At 44.9% G+C, this 13,402-nt stretch overlaps 3 protein-coding genes across 3 annotated transcripts; 2 read left to right on the top strand and 1 right to left on the bottom strand.

The window, feature by feature from the left end:
- Nucleotides 1-1,228: 1,228 nt before the first annotated feature.
- On the top strand, nt 1,229-4,781 carry Triagg1_10564 (uncharacterized protein; the record flags this gene model as incomplete). Its single annotated transcript, XM_062894649.1, has 4 exons — nt 1,229-1,719; nt 1,879-2,396; nt 2,485-3,100; nt 3,176-4,781. The coding sequence occupies 4 exons, from the start codon at nt 1,229-1,231 to the stop codon at nt 4,779-4,781; spliced, it is 3,231 nt and encodes a 1,076-aa protein (XP_062750515.1).
- A 1,364-nt stretch (nt 4,782-6,145) lies between these two features.
- On the top strand, nt 6,146-8,045 carry Triagg1_10563 (uncharacterized protein; the record flags this gene model as incomplete). Its single annotated transcript, XM_062894648.1, has 2 exons — nt 6,146-7,930; nt 7,986-8,045. 2 exons carry the CDS (start codon nt 6,146-6,148, stop codon nt 8,043-8,045), a joined length of 1,845 nt encoding a protein of 614 aa, XP_062750514.1.
- Nucleotides 8,046-9,525: 1,480 nt separating this feature from the next.
- Triagg1_10562 (uncharacterized protein) lies at nt 9,526-10,434 on the bottom strand (the record flags this gene model as incomplete). Its single annotated transcript, XM_062894647.1, has 1 exon — nt 9,526-10,434. The coding sequence occupies one exon, from the start codon at nt 10,432-10,434 to the stop codon at nt 9,526-9,528; it is 909 nt and encodes a 302-aa protein (XP_062750513.1).
- Nucleotides 10,435-13,402: the final 2,968 nt, after the last annotated feature.

Genomic DNA, 13,402 nt, shown 5'->3' with positions numbered 1-13,402 from the left:
CCCTTTTTCCTTTGTCACATTGAAACGTAGCGAACGCCCGATCTGAACTCGGCGGCTCCTACCGTCCTAGTGCCCAGATGAGGACTTATGTAACTAGATTACTTAGTGGACGTTAATAATAAAACAAACAAACAAACAATTCTACCTGATAGTCAAAAGGATCTTGTACTAACGCCGTCACAGTTATCTGATTCATACCCCATATTTCACCAACTCGGATGCCATCTTGCACATTGCATGGAAGTCAATGGAGGGGATCAAAAAGGATAAACTCGCCAACTCAATAGGCGTAAGCACTACTTACGCTCTCATGTTCAAGCTGCCCTGGTCGGTGCAACCATTCCGCCTGCTTTCAACCAGATTGAGTTTCATCCCTATCTGCAGCGCGGAGACGGTTACTTGCCGTGGCTGCATGAGAATGGCTTGAAAGTGGGCTCGTTCAAAGGTCTGACTCCCGTATTCAGGGCTCCTGATGGACCGCTGCGTGAGCCCTTGTCCCGCATTGCCAAAGCGCATAACACTACTGAGGCAGCTGTCCTTATCCACTGGATCATACAGAACGGGGTTGTTGCTGTAACCACTACCACAGATCCTAGGAGGCTGGACGATTATGCCCAAGCTTTAAAGATCACACTAGACGATAAAGACCTACAAGAGATTACGGATATAGGCCTCACCTACCACTCCCGCACATCTTGGTCGAAGCATTTTGAAGAAGATGATCGATCATAAGAGATAGTTGCCATATTTCATTGTAACTCGAGCGACCTTGAAATATTTGTTCTTCAGTTACCAAATTACTAGTCAGACTTATTACTCTTGTCGCATGATCAATTGTCAATGCCGATGCTTGGAGCAGGAAGCGTTCTAGAGGTCTCAAAGATTCCTAGTTCTCCAGCTTGCCTAGTATGTGCACGCGAACTGCTTCTTCAATAATCCCAAAAGATTGTTGACACATTGTAACGTGACTCGTTCCTGAATTCTGATAGGCTAAATTCTGACCTCAGCCTTGTCTTGTAGATACTCAGCAGGCTGAGGGGTCACATCCTTGCTGGTCAACTCCGCACTTGTGCCTAACTTGGGCCTCAACCTTGGCCTATCGTCTATCAAAACTCTAACTACTTGTTATCTAGCAGCAGCACTGTGCATTTGTATATCTTCAATTAATTATCCCATCCGAGATCTATTTGATAGGAGCTTTTCGCCTCAAAAATTTGTCCACTTAAGGATGGCTGGCCGTCTCTTCTCTCGTTTCAAACGGAAGAGTAAGAACCGTGATGGAACAAAGAGCTCTTCGGGCCTGGTGTCCGAGGCTGGAGCTTCACCAGCCAGAAGCGTATTAATTGCAGCTACGACTTCCCAAGAAACAAAAGCTATTATAAACGACAAATCTGAGGAGCCTCAACCCGTCGATATGTCGGAGAGTGTCAAAACAAATGATGACTGTGACTTATGGTCTCGGGCCTACCAACAACTGGATGATAAAGCTAAAAAATGGATCGGCGATGCCTCCAAAAGCGTTAGTGGTCAGGAGAGGACCCAAGACCTCATCACACTGGTTCGAAATAGAGAAGAAGAGTACAAGGATGGAACTCTCAAAATCAGGATTGGTGATTCCGAGATTATGTGGAGAGATTACGCCGACAGTGTGGTGTCGTGGATAACAGCAATTGGGGACATCTCCATCAACTTTGCCCCTGCAGGTTCCTCAGTCGCATGGTCAGCTATCAAAGTGCTCCTAAAGGTAAAGTTATACACCTCAATAATCTTTTATTGCCAGTTCTTAAATCCTCGATCAGGCAAATGTGTCCCAGTGTGAGGACCTTGCCGCCATGTTCGGATGTGCTGAAAGGGTCCTACGGCTATGCGACACGGCAGGGCATATGAAGACGTGTACCTCAGTGGCGGCTCTTGTAACGGGGCAACAGAAAATCTAAAGGATGCCCTCGTTGATCTATACAAGGGACTAATGGAGCTCCTCGCCCACGCCTTTGTGCGCCTAAATGAGGGTCAAGGGAAGCAGTTCCTGCGTGCCCTCGTCTCTGGTGAAGAAGGTGTAAAGTTGGTATCGGCACTTACAGAACAAGAACGCAAAGTGTCAATGGCTGCTCAAGGTTGTGGTGCAGTTGCATCGCAAGAGCATCAAAAGCTCCTCAGAAATCTCGATGAACCAATGAAAAACATTGATGATACCGTAAAGAAACTACTACAGAAGGTCGAGGATCGTACAGTAGAACAGGCGCTGGAATATATCAGCACTATACCGATCGGCGAACATCAACAAGAAAAGCGTGAAGCAAGGACACCTGGCACGTGCGAATGGTTATTAAATCATTCCAAGTTTATTGAATGGGAAAGATCAAGCTATTCTTCGACGTTATGGCTTCAAGGAAACGGTATGTAACTCTACTCCATTTACCTTGATCTAAGTACAGTAGAGACTGGGAGTGATGAACTGACCTGTCTCGCTTCTTTTGACTTCAGTCGGTGCGGGGAAGTCATTCCTTACCTCCAAAGTAGTCGACTACCTTCCTACTACCCATCAACAGGAGGCCGAATATGATGAAGGCTTTGCCTACTTCTATTGCAGTCGTTCAGATCCGGAACGTCGACAGGCAAAGTATATCCTGAGGAGCTATGTTTCTCAGCTTGCCAGGATACCAAATCATCCAACTATGATTGAGAGGAATATCCTCACTTTATATCTAAAGGCGAGAGAAGAGAAGAGAGGCTTCAGTATCCTTGAATGTGAGGCAGCCTTGATGCAACTCATTAACTTCTATTCGCGGACTATCTTAGTCTTAGACGCTCTGGATGAATGTGAGATGGACGCTAGAGAGGCACTCGTTCGTATTTTGCACAATCTTGTCTCCAAGGGCGATGGCACCGTCAAAGTTTTTATTGCCAGCCGTAAAGAGGCTGATATTGAAGAATACCTTGGTCTGAAGAACCTGGTTGAGATAAGTACTGCTGACAACGAGGAAGACATTGAGAAATATGTTGAAAAGGAGATAGCAAAGGTTGACGGCATATGGAGGTCTGTTTCTGCAGAAGTCAAGGAGCAGGTCAAGAAGACAATTAGAGAGCAAAGTGATGGAATGTAAGTTGCATTTGTACCAAGCTCTTCCTTGAATTAACTTCAAAGCGTCTTTGGATTGTACTAATCAATGGATAGGTTTCGATGGGCATATCTTCAATGGGAAGAGCTCAAAAAGCTAAGAACCAACCAACGCATCCGTGAGCGTCTTGGAAAGCTTCCTAAAAGTCTCACAGAAGCATACGAAGAGATCTATTCAGAAAACGAAGAAAAGGATGTCCTACAACGGGTAGTCAAATGGGTGTTATGTGCTAGACGGCCATTAACAAGCGAAGAGCTTCTAATGGCCATCCGTTTAGAGAGAAACCTTGAGTCTCTTACTATATCCGATCCCATCGACGAGTCTACCTTGGAGAGCATCTGTTCACACTTGGTTGTCTTAGACTCTCAATTAAAGGTGTGGAAATTTCCACATGCATCAGTTGCAGAGTACTTCGAGAATCAACATAAGAGCTGGATAGATAAGGCTTCTGAAGATGTGGCGATTCTGCTGATTTCGTGCTTAATCGATTGCTACTCGAACTGGACACTCTTTGGATCGGATGATTCAATCGAAGAATTCCTCGTGACGGCACCAAACCTGGAAAACTATCTGGATCCACGACACCCTCTCCAGAAGTATGCGAGGAAATATTGGTCAAACCATGTGCAAAATACTCTAAACGATTGCGAAGAGGTGGCAGGTCTATCAGAGATTCTTAAACGCTTTTTAGGGGCTGAAGGTCCTCAAAAATCCTCCAGTCAACAATACCAGGCATGGTGCAGACACATGGGCATTGAAAAAGATCTTGATAGCCGCTTTGACGTGAGCGATATAAACCCCGCAGAAAAGTCTATTTTTGGGATTTGTGCTTTTTCTCTTCACAAGTTGCTTGAGGGCTGGTGGGATGAAGGCATTGATGTCTCACAAGTCAATAAGAAGGGGCTGGATTTACTCGCAATCGCCGCAAAGTACGACCATAATGACCTTTGTTCCGAGCTTATCAGCAGGGGCAGCGATATAAACAAAGAGCTGGATAGTTACTGGGGGAGCGCGTTCCTGGAAGCCATCGGTGAATCACACATCAAAACGGCAATGCTGTTCCTAGAAAAGGGTGTCAATCCAAATCTCATGGGCCAGGGTAGAAGCCCGCTCTGTCACGCTGTCTGTTTTGCAAGTGGTTTGGTTGAACCTCTTCTTACGGCTGGAGCGGACCCCAACATCACTTGCACAGGCTGCTGGCTTGTTTGTGCCTTGGAAGCAGCTGCCCTATCTGATAGAGTTAACGCCGCACAGCTCTTGATAAAATACGGGGCAAATGTGAGCTTGACGACTAAAGACAGCGAGTGCGGCAGTCCTCTGGCAAGAGCCGCATACCAAGGTTCGATGGGATGTGCAAAGCTTTTTGTGGAGAATGGAGCCGACGTGAACGCCCATCTCAATGGCGATTATGGCAGTGTTTTAGCTGCTGCGATATTCGGATGGGGGGGAGTTGAGGTGGTCAAGTACTTGATTGAGGAGGCGGGAGCGGATCCAGCCGTCTTATCCTTGAATCCGCCGCCGCGACCTCCTGTCATTCGCGGCAGTCGGCATGCTGAAAGGAAGAAAATAGCAAAGTATCTCATAGAGGGGGGCTATGTCCAAGAGAGTGTCCTGCTTAACATTTTCTTCCCCAAGGAAGATCTCCCGGGAATGGAAGAGTGACGGAGGCGTGGAAGGGTTGGGACATTGTGTAGTATCTGATAGGGTACACTTATATACATGGATAAATACAACATCTTAGCGTCCAATACATCATTTCATTGCCTTTTAATTTCTCTATTTTGTCGTTACACCGCCGAAGAGAAGTCAAATAATGGGCTCTGCGTTTCAGATTATAAATTTTAACACAAGCTCTTTTATAACTTCTCCAATGTTAATCCAAGCTTTTCGTTGTTCTTGTAGAAGAATTATCGATTCCAGCAGTTTAATAACTTGATTGACATTCTCTCCCCAATTGTGTGAAGCTCTTTAAGAGTTGTAAGTGTCCATTTGCGGGGTGCCTGCGGGGTACTAGAAGATACCACATCTTCTAGGCATCCCGCAGTCTGATCAAGAGGGCTGGATGCAGTGAGACTTTTATTGAATGCTGTAAAAAATGTTACGGTAAAAAATGCATTGCTGGAAATTGGATTCATCATCTCAGACGTCGGAAACCGATCGAATGCCTGGCTGAATGGTGTGGTCTCCGGCATAGCTTCCAACATAGAATTTTGAGTAGTATAATGCGATAGCAAACTATCTGAGTTGGAAAAAATAACACTCATGGCGTGATATGTATTCGTATTCAAGAAGGAAGCAGTCGTAGACTCGGGGCCAGTAATCCAGTCCCTTCTGTAAGGTATCAACAGTTCATATTAATGCCCAGAAGGAAAAGGTGCGCTACCCGTACTATGTGCTAGGTCATACATAGAAGCACGCCTTGAAATGTTTTGCTTGAGTGACGTTGACGATGATGAGGAAGAAGTAATAAATCGGAGATTTCTTGAAAATGGTGGTAGACATTCGAGGTTCAACGCACGGCATTTCTCACATGGAAACGGTGGATTGTCGCATTTAAGCCTTTCGACGATGAAAGGTAAGACATTTATCTGGATAATTAGCTTGGGGAAATAACAACAAAAAATAACCAAGGTAGAGATATTTAAGATAATGATGATGAAATAAATTAGGCGGCAAGTGAAGAGACTTCCTGCAGTAGCTGCAGTTGAGCAAGAGGCGCAGCACAGCTGCAGCATCGCTACCTTGACATATAGCAGGCGCGGCGTAATTCGAATGCACGAATGAAATTATAACCTGACATGGGTGCAAGATAGCTAGGTATGATTGTTTACAAGCGCCATTGCTTCGCCCTTGATGCGGCCCCAGCGCTGCGCCTCTTGGTATCCGTGAGGATCAGATGCACTGCCATCAACTATATTGTATTGTAAATACTTATGTCGTCGCGTTTCCACCTTTGTTGAAATTTTACAGTTGCGCGCTGTTCTTCTCTTTCAACGCAATGTCTAGGTGTTCTTTTCAACGTCAAAATGGACCAGACAATCTCAAATGCCTACCCTGGTCCTGCTCTGGAGGCTGAAAATGCGTTCCGCTTGCTAGAACTGCAGGCCGGTCAGAATAACGACCCTGTTACGATCCGAATACTTGCTTGCTCCTTCGGCAGCGTATCATACGAAGCCGTCTCTTATACCTGGGGCGATGCAGATCAGAAAAATGAGATCAAAGTACTCTCACACAGTGCCAACGAAACTTGTGCCACCATGTTCGTCACAACAAACTGTCACAACGCTTTGATGGCCCTACGGAAAACTCACGAGCCTCGAGTCTTGTGGATCGATTCAATATGTATCAACCAACACTCAATGCCTGAGCGCAACCATCAAATTAGCCTCATGGCCCAGATATATCAAGGAGCCCGTCGTGTCGTGGTATATCTTGGACAAAGCGCCCATGGCAGTGACGAAGCCATGCACTCGATATGCGAAATCGATCAGCCCTCTGATTACGGCGCTTATCCGTCTTGGGATACGATGCCAAAACCTCCCTCAAACATCGAATCTATTCGCGCACTCTTCAAGCGACCTTGGTTTTATCGGGTATGGGTGTTGCAGGAGATCGCTTTCGCCAAAGATGCCGTTTTTGTCTGCGGCCAGTACGAAGTAGGCTGGGATAGCATTCGTACTTTCTGCCACTGGACCCGGAACAATCGCTGGATGAAGGGAGCTGCTCTTCCGTATCCTATTGAATACACTGTCAAAAAATCTCGTAGCAGAACCGACTTCATTCACTACAATCATCGTCTGTATGAGCTTCTCAGGAACACAAAAGACTGTCAGGCAACAGATGCGAGGGATAAGGTGTACGCGATGCTCCCCTTGCTAAAGTGGGAACATGAGAATATGATCAGAGAGCTTGAAGCGAATCAGAATCAAGCTGAAGACAAGAGGGTGGGTGGGCTAGACGCTGACAGACTGCATCAAGCATCATTCATCCAAGCAGACTATACGATGTCTGTTCAACAGGTGTATACAAATCTCGCAATCATCCTACTTGAGCACTTTGGACTTCAAGCGCTACAAATCGGCCTAGCTCCGCGTCGTGTGGAGAAACTCCCATCTTGGGTTATAGATTGGGAAGCTATCACAAAGTCACCGTACCAGTTCCAGCAGCCATTGACTCCGTTCAAGCCTCAAGATTCGTCGAATGTCGAAAATTCGTCCATATGGAGCGTTTCTCGTTTTTTCCTAGTCGACAAAGAGCCAAAGGAGCAGCTACGAGTCAGAGCCTTGAAAATCGGCACTATCACCTTCACTGGGGATGTTTGTGATATCCGTCAAAACATCTTCCCCCTGAAACAATGGGCGAGGCTTGGCTCCGGCCCAAAATGGTGGCATCAAATGCCGACTATGCCTCCAGATCTCACTGACCGCCAACCGAGTTTTTGGCGGCAGCACTGTGAGCTCTCTCCATTTGCGGTGACCTTGGCAGCAGGTTACATTGTGTATGCAGACGTCGTCCGCAGAGCTCTTAAAACTATGGCTACCTTTGATGAAAGCAATAATGCTGCTGAAACAAAAGACAACCATAGGCGCTATGAGGATTACCCTAAAAAGTTACCTCCTAGCTATTGTATACAAGCGCAAGGGATATTTAATGCTTGCGATGGACGGAGATTTTTTATCACTGATACAGGGCATATCGGCTTGGCTCCTGCAACGGCTACTACGGGGGATTTGACGTTCAAAGTCAATGGCTGTGATGCTCCCTTTGTCATGAGACCTTGGACGGATGCCGAGGCTGAAACCCATCCTGTTGTAAGCGGGCAGACAGAGACCCCAACACTCAACACCCATAGCATGACTATGGTAGGAGAGTGTTGGATACATGGTATATCACGTGGGGAAAGAGAAGACTTCTATGACAAGGTAATCTTCGGTAAATCAAAACCTGAGAGCTGCAACTCATATTTAGAACATCTAATTATTTATTAATGATATCAAAAAGTACTTTGCCGCTCCATATTACCTTTTCTTCTTTCCATCTTGATCTCACGATAGAAATACCGATTGGGAAATTATTGTTGTCAGCTATCTCCGGAACGTTCACTACCAGCGCATGAACAAGTATCCCTAAAGAGCAAAAGCTGGCGTCTCCAGTATATTCCAGTCTCTGCGGTGCTTTATTTGGCACGCTCGTCGTGATAATGATCCAGAATCGTATTTGTCAGCAATAACATCCTGTAGAGCGCGCAATGTTGCACACCCAGCATACGTCTTCCGCAAGGCTTTGTTTTATGGACAGTGGTTGCGATGGTTCGGTAAACTCCATCTGGAGGATAAAAGGCTTGGCCCAAAAAAGAGGGACACTCATCACTAGCAATGATGAGTGCATAGTAATCTGCATGAAAAACAAAATTGCGAGGGCAGCTATCGTGGATAGTTGCGTCTTCAGAGGCCAATGTACACCAAGCTTGTCCCAGGTCGTTTTGAGCCCTTGTCCAGCTTTTGACCAGACATGAGTTTGGAGCAAGCCATATCGCCAAAATGACGAGGTGAGGTTCTTGTGGAAGCCATTGTTCTATTAAAAGGTACAGCAAGATACCCCAAATCATCCACTGTGCGTGCAAAGTAGCCGGTTGTAACGAGATGTATTGAATAGTGGCTCATGCCTTCAGTAAACATCGTGTCGTCTTTGATGATGTGCGTTCACTTCCTAAATTCTTATGGGAACAGTAAAGCTGTTCCCATGCTTCTTTCCGCGACAACTGGCGACCTCTCTCCAGCAGGTACCTTTTAGTTCTTCTCTGCAGTTACTATCATTGATGGCTTCTGCCTTTGGGCGATTGTTTCTGAGACATCTGCCAGGAGATAGGAAAGCATCAAAGAGTTATACTCACTCACATGGTAAAAGATAGTGCTCTATGAGAATAAAATGCTAGACGAAAGTACTGGAAACAGCCCTACCACCAACAGCATGACATTACCCGAAAACTACTAGACATCCACCATAAGGAGAGAAGGGAGAAAGTGTAGGAGCTCACCACCACCTAACTTTTCCATTAAATTACTACTGATGTACATTTAATTTTTTTCACATACGCTTCTAATCTCATTTTATGCTAATCAACCAACGACTTGCTGAAAATATGTGGCTATGTCTTCCATTAATTTCCGCCACGATCTAACCCTTCCAACTGGGCACTTGATACATACTATTATAGACATGGAACAACAATTATCTACACATTCCGCATTTCATATCGCATTTTTGACTAGACACATTATGGATCTATTGCACAGTAAAATTGACTACTTCATGGCTACTGCGTAAGCTCCGAAAATGGCATGTAAACAGTGCCAGTATCCGACCAGCAGTTACATGACTCTCAAATTTCAGGCGTCTTTGTACCCTAATTAGGTTCTTGATAAAGCCTTTTAACGATATTATTGTTGAGATTTTCCTCAAAAGACTTGGATTCGTTCTTGGATACTTGCAGAATGGTGCCCAAATTTGCTGCAATCTGTGGTAGTGCTGCCAGCTGATTAAATCGAGCAAGATCGTTTTCAAAGGCGGCCCTAGGAGGAGCCTGTTCTGCAATACTGGCCTTGGTCGCCTGAAGAGCCTCAATAGGAAAGAGTGCAATCCTTGCCGCAATGTCGTTCACATGTTTTCGAAGAGCATTGCCTGTAGGATGGACAGAGTTGACCCAACCAACGCGAGCTGCTTCAGAAGCGCTGACCTGTGCAGCGGCAAGCATGTATTCTGCAGCGCGTCCAGAACCAATGAGTTTAACCAACTGTTGGAGTCCACCGACATGAATCACTCCAACAGCCGCCTCGGGCGCGCCAAATTGTGCCTCTGGTCCAGCAAATCTCATATCCATTCTCAGCAAGTGCTCATCCCCAGCACCCCAGGCTCGACCGTTAATCTCTCCAATAAAGATGACTGGGGTACTCAAGAGGAGATCCAAATTTGCAAAGTATGTGTCTATGAGAGTGGTACCATTGCGCCCAGGGATCCCGAGCTTCGTGAATAGATTGAAGTCAAGCGTAGAGGCCCAGAAGTCGGAGTTGTCGCTATCGAAAACGACTACCTTGGTTTCATTCTGATCTTGTAGGCTGACCAAGAACTCGTTGAAAGCAGCGATAACATTGGCATCCCAGAGATTGACAGGAGGGTTAGAGATGGTAACCCGCTTGGCACTGCAAGCCTCATTAATGCATGATTGCTTCAAGATCTGGGCTTCAACGAAACCAGGCCAGAAGTAAGTGAGAGATAAGAAGAAGGAAATTTTCAGATGCGTTTTAAAGACGGTCATGTTGATTAAAAACAGAAATGTCGTATCCATCAATTGGAGCTGACTCTTTCGATGTCGATATAATAGATGTATATATACTCCTTGGTCTTGTCTCGCTATCTATGAAGCTTGAAGGATATTGCTAATCGTTATTGAGTTGTCGCAAATCAACCAAGCTCATTCAGCGGCTTTACCAAACCCATTCTACCATAATACAGATCATTCTCAATCTCCACAAAGCTGATATCCGGCCGTCGTCTCCTGGTCCAATCTTTTTAGGAAAGTGCCCATCTTGGCGCTATTATAGTGTTACAAATCACCTATTTGTAAGAAGCCCACATCATTAAGAGGATAACTCTCCACCATCATCTCTGGTGATGCATGAACAAGCCTAGCTTTTGAAGAAGCGTTATTGGTAATCAGCTAACGCAATAATCATCAATTCAAGGTCGATGAAACCCAAATACTATTAGCTGTTTCTGCTCTCGCTTATTAATTATGTGGTGTCTTATACAACAATGAACCTTATAATCCCTCTTTCATATTACTTAAAATAGGATTGCCTGAATAAAGTCAATCTGAATAATTTCGTATACACTTTCAGAATTATCACTCTTGACGACGAAGTGAGGGGCCGCGCCAGAGTGAAGGGTTGTAATTGTATCGTTCATATAGTTCCCCATTACACGATGTGAAGATCGAAGAGCTCAAGCAGTCCCTATCGTCCAATTACCCAGTATTCATATCAGCAAGATCGTAAAACGCGACCGTATATCCTTACTCTGGCATCCATGCATCTTGGGTATACGCGATAGATGATATTAGAGAAGATCATGTCGGTAGTTCATATATGCTTGATCAATAAATGGTTCAGAAAAACGGTGAGAAATAAAGGACACAAATCATTGAGCAATAAAGCGTAAAAAAAGTATTGGGTATAAGAGAAAATTGCAAGGAGTGAACAAAGGTCTCCTAATGATAGTAATAAATACTCTCGGATTCATTCAGCGCCCGAGCACTTTTGTACCTGATTTTGAAAGGAAGGCAATATATAATTCCAAGATTCGCTATTGTGTCTAAGGGTTCAGTAAACCTGATACCTGAGATCTACACAATTGTCGGTAGAGTCGCAAGTATTACTTGGGTTCATGACACATTCATTGAACCTTGCTTCTCGGGTAGGTTGTATTTGAACATTCTTGAAGTAGCTCCAGCTATTAAACCGTGTTAGGCCTCTGGAGCAGGGACTTCAATCCGCTGATGTTTTGCCTGATTTTGAGGTGCATCTGACTTACTTAGAATATCAGCTAACTTTACGCGTTGGGCTTCATAATCCACATCAAACATGACTTGCATTGCTTTAATATTTTAATTCATTGTAGACCCGCTAGTAAAATTCATGATTGAACGACAATTTGATTCAAGGGCTGATGTAGTCTTCTGGTGGGCCAACTCTCCCAGTTTAATGAACAATGACGCTCTTAGAGAATTGTCGTTTCTAATCAATCTGACAGCTGTTAGCTGGGGTGGCATCATATTATTAAGTGCCGTTGCGGTGCAGGATTTTGAACGAATGACTCCTTTCGTATCATTGTTTTATGTGAACATGATTCCAGGTTACCGAACAGCCTCTCTATAATAAAGAAGTTTGCATATAAATACACGTACTATCCAAACCATCAGAGTGCAGCATAACAACACCAATCCCACGACTTTTGGCCCTAAATTCAGTTTACCTTTCGAGCGACGATAAATACTAACATCCGTTCTCTATCCATACTCTATACTTCTATTCACCGACTTCATTAAATCACAATGAAGGTCCCCGAAGCCAAACCGGATTATTACGACATCCTCAAAGTACCAGTATGGGCAGAGACAAATGAGATCCGGGCGAGCTATAAACGCCTCGCCTTGATGCATCATCCGGACAAAAATCGAAAGAATCCCAAAGCCACGGCTTTTTTCCAAAGTGTAAGCCCTTATCAGCTGCGATGTGGAAAGAGTTCTACTGACTTTTTGTGTGGTTTAGGATCGAGGCTGCCCACTCTACCCTGTCCGATCCTGTACAACGCTCGGCTTACGATAGTGATCTATATATGCGCCTAGACATTGCGTTACGCGAGTTACATAAGAAGAAAAAAGTGGTTGAAGAAAACTTGCGCATTAACATCCCTAAACTGGTGGACCATCATAAGGTTATAGAACATGAGAAGCAATTGGAGGTGCACAGGCCTTCGGCTCGCCGAACTAAACACGAAAAGGCTGTAAAGGATTATAAAGACATGATCAATAGGCAGGAAAACGAGCTAGCGAGTCTCAAAGCAGAGATATACAAAATAAAGATGAACAAGAATGCGATGCTGGCAAGAGGGTATAAGCCGTAAGAAACCGCTGAGGCTGAAGCTCAACAATACAAGACTTAACAGAGAGACACGGAGAGCAAGGGCGGAGGGGTTACTAGGACAATGAGAGTAGGTCAATAAAGCCGAAGAAAGGGGAAACCAGAGACACCGAAAAAGGTTTATTTTGCGGAAAAGGAGAGAGCAATCCAAATTGACCAGAGCGCGATATGGTGTGGGAACCGAAGGTAGGAAAACTGGAGGAAGAGGAGAATAGGAAATTGAAGCCGACCAATAGAGGAGCGATGTTTTGCCTTTCGTTATCTTGGTCGCTTATAGTTGCGTGTATCATGTGCTTTACAATTGTTTCAGGACAAGATTCATTAATACTACACTGCAAATCGTGTGAACCTTTCCATACATGTACTTTGCTGTGCTCGTGGCGGAAGGTTGGTTTTCATGTGCCACCGCAGCCTTGCGGTTATGAACCAGTACTAGATGCATCACGCGATTGGAGCTCTATGACAATTGGTTCTAGTTTCTTATCATGAGCGCTTAGTCATTTTTGCTTTATGCCAGATCATCTACTCCAAGACACGAGCGAGATTAGGCTCTGGTCTCACATCAACCCAACAATGTAAACCACA

The sequence above is a fragment of the Trichoderma aggressivum genome (genome assembly GCF_033847375.1).
Source record: "Trichoderma aggressivum f. europaeum strain CBS 100526 chromosome Unknown scaffold_076, whole genome shotgun sequence".
NCBI classification, from domain to species: Eukaryota; Fungi; Ascomycota; class Sordariomycetes; order Hypocreales; family Hypocreaceae; genus Trichoderma; species Trichoderma aggressivum.
This window is presented reverse-complemented; position numbering and strand designations above follow the sequence as displayed.